The sequence below is a fragment of the Caretta caretta genome, chromosome 21 (assembly GCF_965140235.1).
Source record: "Caretta caretta isolate rCarCar2 chromosome 21, rCarCar1.hap1, whole genome shotgun sequence".
In the NCBI taxonomy this organism is placed as follows: Eukaryota; Metazoa; Chordata; order Testudines; family Cheloniidae; genus Caretta; species Caretta caretta.
In genome coordinates, this window is record NC_134226.1 from 14,802,887 (window position 1) to 14,824,005 (window position 21,119).

At 47.8% G+C, this 21,119-nt stretch overlaps 1 protein-coding gene across 2 annotated transcripts in view; it reads right to left on the reverse strand.

Moving 5' to 3' along the window:
- The window catches only part of LOC125625125 (cryptochrome-1-like), a 39,136-nt gene extending 22,451 nt beyond the window's left edge, over positions 1 to 16,685 (reverse strand). Inside the window, exons 1-4 of one of the 2 annotated variants that reach the window (XM_075121892.1) lie at positions 16,506 to 16,685; positions 8,928 to 9,360; positions 7,321 to 7,437; positions 1,297 to 1,447 (exon numbers count right to left, since the gene is read on the reverse strand). In XM_075121892.1, the coding sequence (XP_074977993.1) occupies positions 1,297 to 1,447; positions 7,321 to 7,437; positions 8,928 to 9,349 (690 nt within the window). In that variant the 5' untranslated portion in view covers positions 9,350 to 9,360; positions 16,506 to 16,685. Of the gene's footprint in view, positions 1 to 1,296; positions 1,448 to 7,320; positions 7,438 to 8,927; positions 9,361 to 11,810; positions 11,866 to 16,505 lie in introns of those variants that run through there. The other variant, XM_048826792.2, reaches the window with a different exon arrangement.
- Between the last annotated feature and the right edge of the window lie 4,434 nt (positions 16,686 to 21,119).

Below are 21,119 nucleotides of genomic sequence, written 5' to 3' on the forward strand. Positions count from 1 at the left end.
CTGGCTGGCTCCTCAAGGACCAAAAACCCCTACTGCCTCCTACCCAGCTACCAATAATCTCCAGTTTTCCCCATGACAACTGCTGCAATGCAATCATGTGTTCTCAACACACAATCCCATGGCACCTTAAAGTGACAGTCTGGAGGTGGTATGAAATAAGCTGAATTTAATATAACAATAAATAACTCAAGGGAGACCTGGTTGCTTGCACTGTATATTTTCTCATTTCTTTCAGTAACAACACCTCCAGTTTTGAATTTCTCTGAAGCTGCAGCAGAATTTCCTGTTTGTCACACTGCAGTAGTACGGAGCCCCGGGGTCATTCTCACGGAACACGGGGCTAGTTTGCAGCAGGCCCCATGAAGCCTTGCTTAGAGTTCATGGCACATGAAGAGCCATACCACCCTGGCTTATAAATGCATCTCCTAAACTGACCTGCATCCAAGGGGAACCGGGATAAAGACACTGCATTCCAGCTGCTGCCCCAGCTCATTCCTCCCAAGCTTCTCTGTGCACCACAATCCAAAGGCAACAACGACATCCGAGGTAGAATGGCCATTGTTAAATCAAGTACCAAAGGCAAAGGAAGCCCCATCTGGAATACTTAGTTCTCCAAATACATCAACCTTCTGTGTGAGGCCAGAGACCAGGCTGCTTCTACTCTATGGGCCCTCCAAACATCAGGTTCCCCAAAAAAGCTGACAGGTCTTGTCAGAAGAGTATTCTGAATTTATAAAAAGAAAAGGAGGACTTGTGGCACCTTAGAGACTAACCAATTTATTTGAGCATGAGCTTTCGTGAGCTACAGCTCACTTCATCAGATCGGATGCATACTGATGAAGTGAGCTGTAGCTCACGAAAGCTCATGCTCAAATAAATCGGTTAGTCTCTAAGGTGCCACAAGTACTCCTTTTCTTTTTGCGAATACAGACTAACACGGCTGTTCCTCTGAAACCTGAATTTATAAGAGGGTCCACTTGGGTGTGACTGTACCAAACTACACATCTTTTCCACTTAGCCTGGTGGGTGGCTTCTGAAATGCCAGGAGGACGTGAGTTGTTTGCTTGGAGACACCTATGCCAATAGATGTCAGCCCTTCCAGGAGCCAAGAGTTGGGATGAAGCAAGGTGCTTTGGTGCTGAGTGATCCTTTCTGGCCAGCCTCTCTGCCTGCTGGGCTCAGACCCAGCCATCTGCAGCAGGGCTAAGGGCCATAATCACCTGGGTCAGTTTGGAGCTATTAGCCAGCGTCCAGAGCAAGAGGAGAAGGAACGGGTACATGGAAAGCAAGACTCACCTGATTTTTCAAGTGTTGTTCTAGTCGCTGTAGCCCTTCAGTTTCTCCCCCTCTCCAGGGGGACTGACTCTCTCGGGGGATTTCCAAATCCTCGGGGAGGGGCACCCTGTAATCTTCAGCCAGGCACAGCTCAGGAGGAGGCTTACATCTCCTAATTTAAAAGAGAGGCTTCTTTCAAAGAGAGACCATGGCGAAGAGGAGGGAGGAAGAGCACTTCCCATCTGGCGTGCCAAGGAGATCACTCCTGTCTCCTCTTCAGTCATGTGTCATAAATATAAAGGGAAGGGTAAACTCCTTTAAAATCCCTCCTGGCCAGAGGAAAAATCCTCTCACCTGTAAAGGGTTAAGAAGCTAAAGGTAACCTTGCTGGCACCTGACCAAAATGACCAATGAGGAGACAAGATACTTTCAAAAGCTGGGAGGAGGGAGAGAAACAAAGGGTCTGTGTCTGTCTGTATGCTGCTTTTGCTGGGGATAGACCAGGAATGGAGTCTTAGAATTTAGTAAGTAATCTAGCTAGGTATGTGTTAGATTATGATTTCTTTAAATGGCTGAGAAAAGAACTGTGCTGAATAGAATGACTATTCCTGTCTGTGTGTCTTTTTTGTAACTTAAGGTTTTGCCTAGAGGGATTTTCTATGTTTTGAATCTAATTACCCTGTAAGGTATCTACCATCCTGATTTTACAGAGGTGATTTCTTTACTTCTATTAAAAGTCTTCTTGTAAGAAAACTGAATGCTTTTTCATTGTTCTCAGATCCAAGGGTTTGGGTCTGTGGTCACCTATGCAAATTGGTGAGGATTTTTACCAAACCTTCCCCAGGAAGTGGTGTGCAAGGGTTGGGAGGATTTGGGGGGGAAAGACATGTCCAAACTACATTTCCCAGTAAATCCAGTTAGAGTTTGGTGGTGGCAGTGGAGATCCAGGGACAAAGGATAAAATTAATTTGTACCCTGGGGAAGTTTTAAACTAAGATGGTGAAAGTAAGCTTAGGAGGTTTTCATGCAGGTCCCCACATCTGTACCCTAGAGTTCAGAGTAGGGGAGGAACCTTGACATCATGGTACAGGGCAATGCCACCAGAGCAATAAGCAGAGCAAGAGGTGTAATATAGTCAGGAGTCCCCGTCGGCAGCCTCCTTGAAAAACGTTAGCGGGGAGTTGTGATCAGGAGATGGAATGAGCTACTCCTGCAGCCACTAAAAGAGTCAGCAGCAGCATAGTGAAAAGTCGGGGGACATGCTTCCCTCACCTCCCATGGCTGTACCTCTGAGCAGACCCTTCCATGATGAATAAGTCCAAACAAGGAGACAGGGAGACCCACTGTGGGGTGACACTGGATCTGGGAAAGCCAGGGTGAGCAATAGGATGTGTCTGAGCAGGGGATGTGCTCACCCCAACCTGTAGTGGTGGCAAGGGTGGGGACATGGACAGATCATTGCCACTGGGACCAGAGTGCAGAGAGGGAGACAGGAGGGCAGCGCTCAGGTCTGGGTCCAGCAACTGGCCTGCTGAGCTCCCTGCCGCACAGCCCTTGCACAGCACACCGTTTCACTCCCAGTCTGCTGTGTTTGTGGCAGGGAGGGCCAAGGTGCTTTCCTTCCAGCCCCTCCTCCCCAGCTGTCTTCTCCTAGTCTTGGAGACTGGGAGGGAGAGCCTCCTCCCCTCCATCCTCAGGCTTGTAGCTTCTTAGGACAGGTTCCAAGCCCCCTGTTCCTGTCTCTCCCACCTCTGGAGATCGGCCTCCCTAGGCTGTAATAGGTTTTATCAGGGGCAGGAGGCAAAGTCGCTCCTTTCAACTGTCCTCCACATCTGTCCCTTGCTAATCCATCAGGAGGTTCCCCTCTGCGCCTGCCCTTAAGGGTGCTCCTGGTCTCCCAGGGCAGTGGCCCCTTGAGCAACCCCACATTTCTGCTGCTGGGGCTGGCCCCAACCCCTGTGATGATGGATGCGCAGCGGAGTGGGGTGTCTCCCTTCAAATAGGAAGGAAAAGAAGAGGGTCAGTCAGGGGCCCTGAGTCATCCAGCACCCACATCAAAAAGAGAGTTAGGTTACAAAAGGCCTTTTTACTCACCCTGAAACATGGGCGCAGCCATGTTTCAGTGGCACCTGGAAAGGAACTGGAAGGCAGTGCAGAGCTCGGAGCACTGGTGTAATGTGAGCCCTTCAAGGAACACAGCACTAAGCAAGCATGAGCCTCTTTAGCTTTCATCATGTATTTAAAAAGATAACCAGGAATTAAAACAATAAGGAAAAGTAAACAGAGTGTAAGAGAACCCATAAGTCAGTCTATCTATCCACCTACACAGCTCTCACCACTGTAATCACAGAATCATAGGACTGGAAGGGACCTCGAAAAGTCATCTAGTCCAGTCCCCCGCACTCATGGCAGGACTAAGTGGGAGTCTCACCATAATCAATCAATTCTATCCTTGCCACACCCCTGTGAGGGCCATGTTACAGATGGGAGCTCAAGCACAGGGTAGATTAAGTGACTGGCTTGTGGTTACACAGGAAGTCTGTGGCTGAGAAATTCCAGCCCAGTGCTCTGTCTACTACACCATCTTTCCTGCCCTGGTGCAACTCCCCTCTGGATCACTAACTTCACTGCTTTCAGACCAAAATAAAAAAATGTATCTCTTTGACTCAGCTTCCCTCAGTAATATCTGCATGCATGAGAGAAAACACACACGCACACAATGTACTCTCGTCTGCTACATCAGCAAGGTCTGATGAAGTAAATGCCCTTGTAATCTTAATCCTGGCCCCTTGTGCATTAAATGAATAGAGTTTAGATCCCAAAGGGGCCACTGTGACCATGTAGTAGAACCCCTGGCAAAACCCAGGCCACAGATTTTCACCAAGTGATTCCTGCATTAACCCTGTGATTTCTGGGTTAGCTTTTAGAAAGAGACAGCCAAAGATTCCAGGTGATGGAGATTCCACCACATCCCTTAGTCAGTCATTCCCTTCCTCCTTCAAATGCACAACAGACCCACCAACGCTCAAGAAACCCACGCTACTTACATCAGGTGGTGCCAACTACTATCCAGGGTCAAACTTCCCATTCCTAAGCAAGCTCACAGAAAAGTTAGCTAAATGCAAACTACAAGCTCATCTAACTGAATCCAATAATCTAGACCTGGCAGCATTTGGATTCAGGCCCAGAGAGGGGACTGAAACTGCTTTAGTGGCACAGATGGATGATCTCCTTATGTCAATCGATGAAGGACAAACATCCATTTTCATCCTCCTGGACCTCTCTGCAGCATTCAACACTGTCAACCATTGGGCACCACTGTCTCACCTGAGAGAGGTGGCAGGGAAACAGGGCAGTACACTAAAATGGTTTCAGTACTTCCTGGAGGGATGCACCCAACAAGAAGTGATGGGAAACTAAACCTCCACTATTAGACCTCTCACCTGTGGAATGCCACAGATATCAATTCTCTCTCCAGGACTTTACCACACTGACATGCAGCCACTAGGTGAACTGGTCAGAAAACATGGACTCAGCTGCCAGCAATATGATGGTGACACACAGCTCTATCCATCCTTCACCACATATGACCACACGACTACCACCAAGATGGCCCAGTGCTTGGATGAAATCAGCTCATAGATGAAGTGTAGCTGGCGGAAGCTGAACCCGAGCAAGACAGAGGTGATGCTGGTGGGCAGAGCATTTTGAAGAATTTGGTTGAAGGTTCACACCCACAGTTGGTCAGTTCAGTTCACAGTCAGGAGTACTCTTGGACTCCTTAGTGACGCTAGGCTCTCAGACAGCAGCACTCACAAGTAATGCTTTCTATACTGTCCAATTGATTAGGAGACTCCGTCCCATCCTGGTGATGATAACCTGGCTTGTATTCAAGACTTTGTCACTTCTCAGTTGGACTACAGCAATGCAACACACCTGGGCATGAGCTTCAGCACTTAAAAAACAGAATTAGTCCAGAACACGGCTAAGTGTCTCCTTAGCATCACAGGCTACCTGGAATATATGACACCCATCCTCTGTTCCCTATACTAGCTTGCCATAGAATGTTGAATCCAGTTCAAGGTCTCAGTCCTTATCTTCGAGGCACTCCATGGCATGGCCCACAGTATCAAAAAGAGCCTAAAGCTCCAGGATGTAGACTGTGGTCAACAAATCCACTCCTCTAGTCCAATGGAACTATCTACTGTAAGGGTAAGGCTTGTCTGAGTAGGAGACAGAACTTCCTTGGAGGTCAGACTGAGACAGTGGAATGAACTCCCCCAGGAACTAAGGCCCATCACCAACCATATCACCTTCCACTCCAAGAGACCTTGCCTTCTCTAACAAGCACATAGTAACATGTATTTTTTTTAAAAAATATCTATTAAACAAGATATTCTACTGCATATGCTTTTCCCTGGGGGAGAGAATGAGAGACCAAGCAACACCCGACGGATGATTGTCACTGCTTAATGCACTGCGGGATGGTGCTGAGATATTATGATGAGACGCATGACATAAGACTTATATAGAATAGAGTTGATCCAGTGGTTAATTACCTTCACTTGTAAAAATCTATTCGATTATGTCTAGCTTCAACTTCCAGCCATTGACTCATGTCATGCCTCTGTCTGCTAGATGAAAGAGTGTTCTGCTAATAGAAGACAGCTCCTGAAGTAGGTCTTTATAGACCATGACCAAGTCACTGTCTTCTCTTGGATGAACGAAATAGCTTGTGCTTCATTAATGTCTCACTGCAGTGCAGGTTTTCCAGACCTCAAATTAAGCTTGTAGCTCTTCCCTGAACCCCTTCAATTATTTCAACATCCTTTTTAAAGTATGGACACCAGAAGTGGACACAGTATCCCAATAATGGTCTCACCAATGTCACATACAGAGGTAATGCCACCGATATTCCCTTGCTTACACATCCAAGTATCACAGTCTTTTTGTTCTGTGTTTGCCCAGTGCCTAGCACAATGGGGACCCGGTCCATAACTTGGTCTCCTAGGTGCTATAAAATAAATAATAAATAAAAATAATAATGCAGTATTAATTATTATTATTATTTTAGCCCTCTTAGCCACAGCTGCACATTCTTTATACATACAACCTGTTATTTAATTACATGTTCAAATAATGCAATATATCATCTAATAGCGCAGAGGTGGGCAAACTATGGCCTGTGGGCCACATCCGGCCTACGGGACCCTCCTGTCCGGCCCCTGAGCCCCTGGCCCGGGAGGCTCACCCCCAGCCCCTCCCCCGCTGCTCCCCCTTCCCTGTAGCCTCGGCTCACTGTGCTGCCAGCACAGTGCTTGGGGGGGGGGGGGGGCTGCGAGCTCCTGGGGCAGTGCAGCTGCAGAGCCCGGCCTGACCTGGCGCGGTAAGGGGGCAGGGAGCAGGGCGGGTTGGATAGAGGGAAGGGGAGTTTGGGGTGGTGGTCGGGGGTGGATAGGGGTCGGGGCGGTCAGAGGGCAGGGAACAGGGGAGTTGAATGGGGGCAGGGGACCTGGGGGGGCAGTCAGGAAGGAGGGGGGGTTGGATGGGCCGGCGGGGGGCAGTCAGGGGCAGGGGTTCCAGGGCAGTCAGGGGACAGGGAGAAGGGGTGGTTGGATGGAACAGGGGTCCAGGGGCAGCAGTAAGGAAGGAAAGGGGGAGGTTGGATGGGACGGCGGGGGGGGGGCAGTCAGGGGCGGGGGTTCCAGGAGCAGTCAGGGTACAGAGAGAAGGGGTGGTTGGATGGGGCAGGGGTCCTGGGGGGGGGGCATCAGGGAACGGGGGGGGGGGTTGGATGGGGCAGGAGTCCCAGAGGGGCGCGGTCAGGGGGCGAGAAGGGGGGGCGGATGGGGGTGGCGGGCCATGCCCCCATCCCCTAACCAGCTCTCCATACAATTTTCGAAACCCGATGTGGCCCTCAGGCCAAAATGTTTGCCCACCCCTGCGATAGTGTCATTTAAACTGGCCAAATCCTTCCCTTGTGATGACAAGAGAGAAAGAGCTCTTTACTGGGTTGTCTATTTTTGCTGTATGAAAATTACTTACTGGAAATCCTCAGCTGTAAGGTTTCGTACAGGCATGTCAGGGTCCCCGAGTACAGAGAGAATATGAAGAAATCTTTTGTATGTCAAGGGGGGAGTCCCACCATTCATGTCCAAAATCCTGAACAAGACAAGACAAGAGCACTTGTAGTATGAATATAAACCAAGTAGAAAATGGAAGTGGCAGGTGTCAGTCATGCAGGCAGAGCTGATGAATAAACTGGCTATAGCACAGAGATGGAACATCCCTGTAATGAGGTTACCGGTACAGATGTCACAGTCCGGTGCGTTCATGCAAAGCCCCACTGACTTCAGTGGAATTCTGTGCAAGTGTCCAGGTCCACTTGGACCAATCCACTTGCAGGGTTGCAAGTTTTACAATTTTTAAAACACAATATGAACAGAACTGGAAAGACTTGGTTACCCATGTTGGTTTCCAAAATGTTTTTTATTTTCAAATCCACTTAAAATCTTTGCACTAGCAAGAAATTTAAAACAAAATGGAATTCTCCTGGCCACAGATGACACCTGCAAGAACGAAAGGCCACACAACCCTTTTTGTGGGATGTGGGATGTAGAGGAGTGGAGGAGAAATCAGCCTTATGATGGAAGATAGTGACCACTCAAGGCCTCAATCATGCAATTTGCTTTGTGGGGGCAGAGCCCAGCACCCAGATGGAGTGCCAGTGACTAAAATGGGCCTCTCTACTGCCACAGGGAATTCTCCCCATGGAGAACAAGATGTAGTTTCAGAACATGAGAGATTTCCATCTCTCCATAGCAACCACGAGCAATCATAAATTTAATCCTCTAGCCCAAAACAATTGAATTAACCTATCTACTAGCAATCCTCAAAACATGCAGACAGGGGAAGTTAAAATGTTGATGGTGCCCTCCTTTGCTGTCACTTCTGTCCAGCAATCAATTACTGAGGCCCCAATCCTGTAAAGACTTATCCACACAAATATGTTTATACATGCAAATACCCCTTTGAATTCAACAGGGCGCTTCACATATACAGATTTGCTCACATGCGCAAGTGTCTACAGGATCAGGGGTTTATTAATTAATAATGCAAAACACGATTTGATCTCCAAAATTCGTAATGAATCTCTTGTATCTGCAGCCATTCAGTTTTGAATAAACCGCAAACAGTATCTGATTGGTGGTGTTCGCATTTTCATTTCTTTTGTGGGCGAAAAGTTAAGCTGATTAGAAAATCCCTCATGCTTGAAAATAAACACTGATATAATCAGATGAAATGGGTAAAAAAACCATAATTGCACCCTTCCCTGCCGATTTAGATTTTGTTTTTTAAAGAGTAGATTATATAAAGGATTGAACTAAACCCAATAGCCAAAGGGTGCATATTAATAAAACATTTACATTATAACTAGCAAACCAAGTCACAGCCCCAATTCCAATTCATGTGCATTCCCTCCTCTGCTCTTTATTGACGGGCACACAATGTTACATTCACCCCAGGAAGCTCAACCCTCTAAAAGCTCAAACATTAGAATCTACAAGAATCAGAATCACTAGGCATTTCCCACCGATATTTGTTAAAGCTAAACATAAACAAAAGATCGTTGCCCTGTGGCAGTTACGTACCGTCTGATGTCATACAGAGTGTGGCCCATCAAAGAAAGCACATCAAATCCCATCTCTCCCCCCAGAACTTGTATGGTCCTCTCCATCTCTTTGTAAAATGGTTCAATCTCAGCATCTAGAGTCACCTGGGTAATGTTCCACATTTTAACATGGTCTTGAAGAACCGACTCATACTCTCCTTGAATAACCAGTAAGCAAGAGCCCAGTTTAGTTAGGTTCCTCTGCAGATCCTCGAGAGACTGCAGCAGGAAATGCCAGCGCAGAGTTCCCATATTCATTGCAGACATCAGGAACTTTCTATCCAGAATGTAGACTGGATACACAACCTCCGAGGACTCCAGTGCGGCCAGCAGAGTTGGGTTGTCATGGAGCCGAAGTCCCTTCCGGAAGAGATGAATGGTCCGGTGAGGCATGTTGGGCATTTACTGGAGATCTGTAAAAGAGGGAATTCCTGAAGTGGAGGGATTTCCAAATCCCCATTAAAGAGGGAAGCCCATTAACAGCTAAAACCGAACTTTGAACAGTTGACAGAACTGTAAGAGAACTGATCAATACACACAGCACATTAGCACTGCCAGAAGCTTTCCGCAATTACACTGGGCAGGCTCTAGATTAATATATGACACCTTGCTACACGGGCACAGCAGAGACAGCGAGGTTCTTGGGGAAGTGTTACAACAAAAGTAATATCAAATAGCTGGAACAGAGCATCAGATAGGCACATTTGTTCTTACAGATGTAATGAACCCCCCCCACCACCACCAAAACACACATTCCTCCCCTCCTATTTCCCATTACACACTTCCCCACATAAAATGCACCAGTCTCCCACAAAGCAACATATCTCCCTTCATTACAAATCAGCAGAGAATCAAAATCAGACGAAACTCTTTCCCGTCTTCCCCCTCCACTCTGGCATAGCGCCCAGCCTTCAGCAATAGTAATAACTAGATCTGGTGCAAACTTTTTGATAGGACAGTTTCCCTTCGAAAAATGCAGTTTTGTTGAAATGGAAACATTTCGTGGGCACATGTCAACTTGGATGAAATTATTCTATGGGGTAAAGTCAAAATGTTTACTTTGGATTCATTTCCTTTAGACTTTTAATATAATATAAAACATTAAACATAATTATATATAATTAATATTATGTGCATATATTATATTTAGTGTTTTAATATAAACATCTAAACAAAACAAATCACAATGAAATGGCTTGATACTGTAGGAACTGATGTTTTGACACTATCAAAACACGTTTTGCCAGAATCGTTGTTTCGTGGAAATTTTCAGCTTTTCATTCCAAAACTAATAGCTAGTTTTTATCTATCACTTTTTATCTGCAGATCTCAAATCACTTTATACCATTATCCCCATTTTACAGAAGGGAAAACGAGGTACAGAGAGGGAAAGTGATTTGCCCAAGGTCACCCAGCAGACCAGTTGCAGGTCCAGGAATGCACATTCAGGGCACATTCAGGAGGATGCCACTCTGGGAGTGGGACTGTCACTTCTAAGAGAGGAGGGGCTGCCCCACCCTCACAGAGGATTTCAGTATTGGGATAGGGGTTAGTAGGATCCTCATATCACAGCTGGGGGAGGGGAGGCCTGGAGGACCCATCTCTAACTACCACTTAAGGGAGGCTCCTGCTCCACTATCCATGGAGGGGCAAAGGGCCGGGGGATCCTAGTGTTTGTGTTTGTGCGTGCATGTGATAGAAGGAGAGGAGGGATTGTGTGTCTTTCTCTGTATGGGCAGTGCCCAGCACCATTGGTCCTGTGCCGGGAGCCATCTCACTGCTTGAGGGGGGACAGGGCAGGAGGCCCCCTTGCCACCGCTGGGGGAGCTCACTGCTGCGGGGGACAGGACGGGGGGGACAGGGCAGGAGGCCCCATTGCCACCCCTGGGGGGATCTCGCTGCTTGGGGGGGGAAAGGACAGGAGGCCCCCTTGCCACCGCTGGGGGAGCTCACTGCTGGGGGAGACAGGGCAGGAGGCCCCATTGCCACCGCTGGGGGGATCTCGCTGCTTGGGGGGGGGACAGGGCAGGAGACCCCCTTGCCACCCCTGGGGGGATCTCGCTGCTTGGGGGGGGAGAGGGCAGGAGGCCCCCTTGCCACCCCTGGGGGGATCTCACTGCTTGGGGGGGACAGGGCAGGAGGCCCCCTTGCCACCCCTGGGGGGATCTCGCTGCTGGGGTGGGGGGGAGGGCAGGAGGCCCCCTTGCCACCCCTGGGGGGATCTCGCTGCTGGGGGGGGCAGGGCAGGAGGCCCCCTTGCCACCCCTGGGGGGATCTCGCTGCTGGGGGGGGACAGGGCAGGAGGCCCCCTTGCCACCCCTGGGGGGATCTCGCTGCTGGGGTGGGGGGGAGGGCAGGAGGCCCCCTTGCCACCCCTGGGGGGATCTCGCTGCTGGGGGGGGGCAGGGCAGGAGGCCCCCTTGCCACCCCTGGGGGGATCTCGCTGCTGGGGGGGGACAGGGCAGGAGGCCCCCTTGCCACCCCTGGGGGGATCTCGCTGCTGGGGGGGGACAGGGCAGGAGGCCCCCTTGCCACCCCTGGGGGGATCTCGCTGCTGGGGGGGGGGACAGGGCAGGAGGCCCCCTTGCCACCCCTGGGGGGATCTCGCTGCTGGGGGGGGGCAGGGCAGGAGGCCCCCTTGCCACCCCTGGGGGGTGAGGACCCCACCGCTGGGGGCAGGAGGAATTCCCCACGGCCACTGAGCGGAGAGTCCCAGCTGTTTCGTGGAGGGGCGTGGTGGAGCGGCGGCGACCACGTGGTCCCCTTGGAGGCGGGGGGGGGGGGGGTTCGGAATGTCCCACGCTCACTGGGAGGAGGGGTAGGGAGAGCCCACTGTTCTTCGGGGGGAGGGGGGGCTTGTTACCTGCCTCGCTCCACGGCCCCGGCGTCTCCAGCAGAGCCGGCCTCGCTTCCTGCTTCCGCCGGCGGCGCCGCCCCTGGGAGGCCGCCACGGTCCGTGCTGCCCGGCGAGCCTGGGCGTGACAGGGGCGATGGGGGACCCCCGGCGGGGGGAGGGACTGGGGGGAGCTATGGGGGAACTCCTGGGGGGGGGGTGTTGGGGGAGCTATGGGGGAATCCTGGGGAGGGACTGGGGGGAGCTATGGGGGACTCCTTGGGGGGGTTGGGGGAGCTATGGGGGAATCCCGGGGGAGGGACTGGGGGAGCGATGGGGGGACTCCTGGGGGGGGGGTGTTGGGGGAGCTATGGGGGAATCCTGGGGAGGGACTGGGGGGAGCTATGGGGGAACTCCTGGGGGGGGGTGTTGGGGGAGCTATGGGGGAATCCCGGGGGAGGGACTGGGGGGAGCTATGGGGGACTCCTTGGGGGGGTTGGGGGAGCTATGGGGGAATCCTGGGGAGGGACTGGGGGAGCTATGGGGGAACTCCTGGGGGGGGGGTGTTGGGGGAGCTATGGGGGAATCCTGGGGAGGGACTGGGGGGAGCTATGGGGGACTCCCGGGGGGGGTGTTGGGGGAGCTATGGGGGAATCCCGGGGAGGGACTGGGGGGAGCTATGGGGGACTCCTTGGGGGGGTTGGGGGAGCTATGGGGGAATCCCGGGGAGGGACTGGGGGGAGCTATGGGGGGGGACTCCTGGGGTGGGTGGAGCTATGGGGGACCCCTGGTGGGGGGAGGGATGGACTGGGGGGAGCTATGGGGGAACTCCTGCGGTGGGGAAGCTATGGGGGACTCTTGGAGTGGGGGGGATGCAGGGAATGACACTGCTGGAGTCTGTCAGGACTATTCCATGGTGGATGATGATCCTGGGGCTGGGGGAGGTAAGAGAACTGGGGTGGGGCCATGGAGTCTGAGGGTGGGAATCAGCTCCTGGGTGTTTGATTGTTGAGGGGGAATTGTTGCGGGCAGGGAGTGACACTGAGATCAGCACACGCTTTTTCCTCTTTTAAAGACAGATGGAAAATAAGAGGAGAAAAGTTGACATGGGCCATGCAGACCTTACACAATGCTTACGATTGTATATTGTCAGTGGGTTTCATTTTGATGAGTCCTAACCTTTCTTTATCAAGATTTAGATTTCAGAAGATAAGCTGCCTGACCCATAGCCCAGTTCCAAAAGAGGAAGGTTACTAGAATTCCTTGTTTGCAAGAGGAATAAGACCATTCCTAGGTTCAGATTTACAGTGGAGATGACGAAATCTGTAATAAGTTCTGAATTTATTTTTATTTTGCTGATGAATGAATGTTGGAGCCATTGGCTTTGTTGTCCCCTCCCCCATGGGGTCTCAGGGACCAGGCTCCAACCCAAGCCTGAACATCAACACTGCAATTTTCAGCCCCATAGTCTGAGCCTCGTGAGCCTGAGTCAGCTGACCCAAGCCAACCACGGGTGTTTTACTGCAGTGTGGATATATCCTTAGGGTTTTTCCCATTAGTTATTTTTATAGGGGTTTTATACTGAATTTTCAATGAACTGGTGACATGTTTCTCTAAGACATTTTACCCAGTTAAGATCAAGCCGGTTTCCTCAAAAGTATCTGGATTATATAAATAGTTTTTTGCAGGCGAGGGGGTCACAGACCAATAGCCTCTATGATATGGCAAATACTTAATATTTTAAAAATTGCTATCTTAAGCAGGATTTCAACTGGTTGACACTTGCTAACAATGATGTAATTCAAACTCAGTTGAACTCAACTCTGTGGCTCGAAGGTAAGCCTTGCACCTGACTTATGCAAAGACCTTGGAGGGAATTGCTGCAAGGTGGAGCAAGCAAATTGGCAAATCAAGAGTAAGGCCGAGAAGCCTCTCCTCTCAGGTCAACAAGTCATCTGAGGGCAGAGTGACGTTCCAGAATCTCCAAGACTGATCACCTTGTGGAGAGGAAGTCACTAAATCAGCAAACGGGCCATTCCAAAGTTTGATCCAGTCTCTCTGCATCTGAAGGTCCTCTAGAAAGAAGTGCTGAACCATCACTGTCTGGCTCCTTGTCTGTAGTTCCAACTCCTATCCTACAAGGTCCAGAAGGCTGCAAGAGATGAATAGTGTGCAAATCCACCGTCAGTTTAAATTAGCTGTTACCACTCAAGAAAGATTTTGGAGTCATCGTGGATAGTTCTCTGAAAACATCTGCTCAATTTGCAGCAGTAGTCAAAAAAAGCTAACAATGTTAGGAACCATTAGCAAAAGGATAGATAATAAGACAGTAAATGCCCCTCTATAAATCCAGGGTATGTCCACACCTTGAATGCTGTGTGCAATTCTGGTCGCTCCATCTCAAAAAAAAGATGTATTAGAATTGGAAAAAGTTCAGAAAAGGGCAACATAAATGATTAGGGGTATGGAACAGCTTCTGTATGAGGACAGATTAATAAGAATAGGACTGTTCATCTTGAAAAAGAGATGACTAAGGTGGGATATGATAGACGTCTATAAAATCATGAATGGTTTGGAGAAAGTGAATAGGGAAGTATTGTTTACCCCTTCACATAACACAAGAACTAGGGAGTCACCCAATGAAATTAACAGGCAGAAGGTTTGAAGGAAACAGAAGGAAGTACTTCACACCATGCACAGTCAACCTGTGGAACTCGTTGCCAGGGGATGTCCTTAAGGCCAAAAGTATAAGTGAGTTCAAAAAAAGAATTGGATATGTTCTTGGAGAATAGGTCCATCAGTGGCTATTAGCCAAGATGGGCAGGGATGCAAACCCATGCTCTGGGTATCCCTAAACCTCTGACTGCCAGAAGCTGGGACTGGACGACGGGTGGATCACTAAAAAAATTGCCCTGATCCATTCATTCTCTCTGAAGCATCTGGCCCGAGCCTTTGTCGGAAGATAGGATACTGGGCTAGATTGGACCATTTGTCTGACCCAGTCTGGCCGTTCTTATGTTTAAATTTCTGTTAGCTGTGAGACATCCCAGTCTTTTAATTTCCTTTTTGTCCGGCTCTGAAAGCATGGCTGTCGGTGTGCATGGAGAGTTTTTCCTGGGCTTGCTTTAAGCCATGAGAACACATTTTCAACTTCATAACGATATACATGAAATTACAACCTGTAACATTACTGTAACAACAATGCTCAGTGCATCATGAGCCTTCCAAAGACACCCGACATGACAAACCTTGCACTGGATACCACACAATCGTATTATAAGGATGAACATGGGGGCGCAGGGTATTCCCCTGAGATAGAGAGTGTCACAGGGACCCTCTGAGTTACCCTTCCTGGGTCACTTCCTACCACTGCTTCTCTCTGCTTCTGGTCCCAGATAGGGGAAAAGAAAACCAAACCATCATCCCCGAGCAAGCTCACAGTTCAGTCCTGCTACTTCAGGGAGGCGTCTCTAGCCTCTTGGCAGAAGCCTTCAGGGTAGCTCTGTACTCTTTTCCAGCCTTCTGAGCTGGGGTTGCTCCCTTTTCAATCTTTTCTCCAACTGGCGCATGCTCTGCAGGTTTAACGGGCTAGCTGGGCCCAGTATTGTCCTAACCCCTTCCATCCCAGTATGGGGTTTGTATATACCATTACAAAAGGGTTAGGGTTTGCCTACGTGGGTAAGTTATACCAGTATACGGCAAGGTGTGAATTCAATGTGCTGTAGTTATATCATTAGAGCTCCCCATGTGGACACTTACTCTGGTTTAAGAATGACTATTTTGGTTTTGCTTTAGCTTTAACCTCTGCCAAAATAACTAGCTAAATAGAAAAAAACACTCTTATACCGGAGTAAGTGTCCACATGTGGAGCTCTATTGGTGTAACTACAGCACTTTAAATTCACACCTTGTCTTACACCAGTGTAATTTCCCTCTGTAGACAAACAATAAGAAGGATGCTTTATTATTGGCTCTGAGGATCATCTGATGACCTGGTTTCAGTATTGGGCTACTTGATTCAAATTATAGATTTGATTGACTTTGGTCAAATTCTTTAGTAACAATCGATAACCAAACACAGCTACCTACTTAGGAACTTACTTTTGGTACTAATCTGTTGATACAAGTCCAATCCAATATTGAGGCATGACTTGTTGATTTGATGGAGTTATTTGTTTAGTGCTAATAATGATAGTTTAGCTTCAGTGATAATTTTTTGCTTGTTTTTTAAATCTTAATTTAAGAGTTTTAATACAATTTATAAAAAAGAAGCTGGTAGTGATTGCTTTCAATAAGCAACATGGGTCCAGAACCTTAAGGGCCTAAACTGGATACCAGCCTGTTAGATTAAAAGCCAGACCAGAACCCCCAATAAGTTTATGGTTCTCACAAAATGCATTGGATGGCTGGGGTATATGGGGGTAGCAGGCCTGGGGACATGGCCATGGACCTGTAGTGCTGTCCCACAGGACTTGGTGGTGGGTGGAGCAGAGATTGGCTCACATGGGGTTCACTCCGGAGGGAGATTGGGCAGGGACGGGGAGGGTCAGTAAGGATCACAGTAACATCATTATTGCTATATTGGATATAGAAGCAGACTGGATGGGAGCAGGGTTCCCCCTAAAAACACTGCAAATACCCCATGGCCATGAGTCTGGCCTGGTGAGAGAGAGTGTCATTTCCTGGTTTGCTTGCAGCCTTGTTAAGCATGTTTCATGTTATTTACCTCCTTCCTGGTGATCCTTGGGCCCTTCCCAGAATCAGCTGCTATCTCCTTTCTGGGGATCTTCAAGCGATTTGCGAGGATCAGCCCTGGCTCCTTCCTGAGGATCTCTCCTATGTGACACCAGCTTCCTTATATAACAAGAAATTGAAGAACAGGGTCATCAGACAGAATTTAGGTCACTCCAGCTCTGCTGGCAAAGGCTGCAATTGAGATTATACAATTTCATGTGACTAATACAAGCAGAGGGAGGAACCTTTAGTAAGCTTTAAACAGTCAGGTTACAATAGGTCGGCTTAGGACCTCAGGGCAGAATCCACAAGCAAAAAGAAATGCAGCCTCATTTCCTCTATATCAGCTGGTATACTTTTATGTATTTTGGCGAATTTTAAAATGTTTGTCCCGAATGCATTAAAGAGCTGAGTTGATACTGGGGCTGGCAGCATCAGCAGTAAAGACATCAGATTTTCTTCCTGTGAAGTGCTCACATCCTCTAGTGAGTGGGTTTGGGTTAGTTAACTGCTTTGCCGTGACATCATGATAGTGCTTTTTTTTGGTCTCTTTTTTTTTCAGAGAGAAATTACTGAAAAATTGATAGGAAATCTATTATAAACTAGATCTAATAGCCCCACACTGCACTGTTGCTTTTAAATGCTGCTATTCTATACTCAGATTTGATCAGCACGTTCAAAGCTCATATGGGACACACAAGACTGAACGGTGGTTGAGCAGTTGTTGGCTAGGGAGCTCCATGCCTTCTGACACAACCAAAGAAACCTCTCTCCAGTCAGTGGTTCTCAACCTGTGGCCTGCAGACCACTTGTGGCCCAATCAGCACAGAGCTGCAGCCCATGTGACATAATGCTCAGGACCATTCAGGTAGTATTGGATGCGGCCCACAATGGTAAATAGGTTGAGAACCAATGATAGTAGGACAGTGTTCGGAGCTTTAATAATCTATGAGAAAAGATGTCATTTGGGTCTCGACACCAGGAAAATGATCTGTAGCTGCCAGCTTCTTATTACACAGTCTCAGCCCATTACAGAAAGTGTATTTTAGAGAAAACAAAACCTATCAGACATTTTCAACATCACTTTATGGCTGTGGAAAAGCTGTGGCTGAAGAAGTGAGGTGTAAGATTAGCTTTGTAAGTGGTAAGACCCATAGTCACTGTTTTGTTACACCCTCTTGGGTCATTTGCTGAGAAAGCTTTGCCCTTTAGCTAGACAGTTTCATAGTTCATGGAGAGAGGGAGGCTTGGGCCAGTTCCTTAAGCATTAAAGATTAGTGCTGAGATTTAATAAAAATCACCAGAAACAGCAAGTCCTGGGAAGTGTAAAAATACTCACTCTGAAATGTTAACCCCCTGTTAAACAGAGATATGAGGATGACATTACTGTATAATGTTTCTCTAAAAGCTCATTGTTGTAATAATTATTGTTTTGTCTCTGATATTTACATGGCAAAGATTTGTAAACCTGTTCAAACTTCCTAAATAAAGAGTTTAAAAAAATTAGTGCAGAGGTGGAATCTGAACCGCTGTGTTATGGGGAGCCAGCACAGTGAGCAGAGTGCTAGGGTGATGAACTCTCAACCAATGACAGTGTGGAGATGGGCTGTTGCATTCTGGATCAATTAAAGCTTTTTATAATGTTGGGGTGCTCATTCCTAGAGTGAATGGCAGTAATCCAACCTGGAGAGCATGAAAACATAAAATATGGCCAGGTCAGCGCTTTACAGGATGGGTTGCCATCTTCTAGCCAGCAGCAGATTGAAGATGGCATTTTTAACAGCCTTTAAAGACTCTCCCTTTCCTTTTGCATCTGAATGGGATCTTTTTGAGGTGGTGTCTGTTGTGTACAAATGATAGGATGTGCTGTTTGTAACTTAATGGCTTTTCTCCATCGGCTGCCATGGCACCTTATGCCGCTGTGATCTTGTTGGCTATTGCAAGCTAAAGAAGTTTGGGTACATGGATGGGATACCACCTACAAATACCTAAATTAATTAAAGAAGATGGAGAGACACTAGACCAGTCCTGCTTCCAGTGCAGGATTGAACCATACACTTCAATATCTAGTGTTTTGCCTCAAGATTTAGTCCTAAATTTAATTTGAATGTGGTGGTAGCATGGATTCACTTCAGCCTGACTCTTGTGAGTTTGAAATGCACAGTTCACTTTTTTGCAAATAATTCACCTTCAGATAAACATTGGTCCTCCACAAACATGTATATAGATATCCCTTTGCAAATGCTTTGATCCTTGAATTTCATACAGTGGAACCTAGTTTATCATCATCACACTTGTTTCCTGGACACCATATTGCCTCATAAAGCAACACCATTGCCTGAAACATAGACCAAGGCCACGGTGCACCACACTTACTGAAGGGCTCTGGGCTGGGTTGAATAAATGCTGCACTTATGTAATTTTTAACCAGTCATTTGAACTGGATTTCTTTTTTGTTTATATATTACCGGGGAAAGTATTAGTGTGGCTAGTTTTAATAGTAAGGGCACCTTCAAATCAATTGGAGTATGTCTACCCAGCAGGAAGCAGATGGAATTCCCAGCTTGGGTAGATGTACCCACTAGCACCTAAATACAGCAGCGTGGGCCAGCTGCCTGAGTCCATACCTAGAGTGGCAGGTGAGGTTGCACATGGGCAGCCAGCCTCTGCAACTACACGGCTATTTTTAGGTGCTAGTTGAACAGAACCAGCGCATGTACATTACACCTCCCACCTGCTGTGTAGTGTAGACAAACCCGCATATGTAATATAAAAATAAACAATGGGATACTGTATTCATATTCTATTTTCATGTTTAATGCAGTAAAGAAAACAATTTGTGAATTTGTCCGAATCAGCTACAGAATTCCCACCTTCCTGCACCAGAGAAAGCACGGATAGCAGGCACCATTGCATGTGGATTGCTTCAGAATACAAAGGAATTATGTACAGGGCCCTGTCTACCTCAGGATGCACTAGGACTAGATTCTGTGGCTAGGCCCCCTAAATTCAATTGCAAGGACTCCCTAATTCTGCAGCAAACCTACCAAACAATGTGTTATATGCCCTTATCTATGCCAAGCCACAGAGAGTATGTTATAGAGTTTAGGTACCTATCCTGTTCTCTAGCTTGTTACAATGCATACTTTGTGCTCTGGAGGTCCCCAATTCATTCCTTGGAATCACATAAGGTGTCAGCTGTTATATTAATTCACTGTATACCCAGGAAATACCCCATCCCCAGTCATCCAACAGCAGCAGCTCGAGCTGAAAATAGTCTCTGAATTACAATTCTTGGATGTTTAGTTTCAATGATAGATTGGTTTCGTTGTGTTCTTCATTCAACGCTGCTCGGTGGAATCCAGCAGTTACAGTGTTGTCTGAGTGGCTTGGCTTAGAATTTCCTTCCTTCACAGCATGGGAGCTAGGAAACGGGGGGGACCTTGTCGTCAGCGTCAGCAATTCATCTTCTCGGCCCCCCCATGGCTGCTGCTCCGGTCTCTAGGCTGCCTAGCAGCCCAGCCTGTGTTTTAGATTCCCCACGCTTCCCTAGCTGAACTCTAGCTCTTATTCCCTGTCCCATTCCTGCCCCTCCTCACTGAGGATACGTAATCCAATTTTCTCCCTTTTGTGAGGAAAGTTGTGGAGCGAGAGGCAGCTGCAGGCAGGTCCCAGTAGGGCAGGGAGGCAGAAAGCGAAAAGCTTAGTGTCTGGCAGCAGGAAAAGGATAAATTCAGCAGGAAAATGTGGATTTCTGCGGTATCTTGGAAAAATGCAAGATTCCACAACTGCAGAGTCCAGGACTCCACGGGCCCCAAGTGAGACGGCTGGGGCAGTTTACATCTCGTAGAGCCATTGTTAGAGCTTCTCTGCAGATTCAAATAGGCATCAGGTAAACCAGGGTTTGTCTACACATGCAAATTAATCTGGAATAAAATAGGGTATGAATTTAAAGAGGATTATCTATTCCCAATTAACTCACATATGGACACACTTATTCTGGAATAAACATGCTTTATTCCAAATTATTTCTTAATCAGTCTAATTGAGAACAAGGCACTCTTAGTTCAGAGTGAGCGTCCACACATGGAACTATTTAGGAATAGTTATTTGGGAATAGCTATTATGGCATAACTCCAATGTAGACAAGCCTGTACACACAGGTCATGTTTTGAGATTATTTTCCCAAATGTAAGAGCTAGAAATTTAATTTTGTAAACAAAAGCTGATATTCTGGAGCATGGTTCTATAGCAACGACTGAAGCTGATATCGCAGAATCACACAATACGTGGGGCCTTGTTTACTAAAATACCATGCACATATGGTGCTGTCTAAATAATAAGGCAATGGGTTAAATAAATGTTTGTTTGTCTGTATTAGGGCTGTTTTGTAGGCTGCAGCCTGTCTTTGTCCAGAGACATTTGAGGAATTCAATCATTAATTGAAATTTTATCTGAATTTTTAGGGAATCAGTTTACAAAGAATCACAAAGCCCAGGCTGAGGCCTCTGGAGACTGGTACAAACATTTACTAGGCTGAGACTTACAAATATCCAACCAGCCCTGCTTCCTGACTGCCCCGACCCCTATCCACACCCCTTCCCCC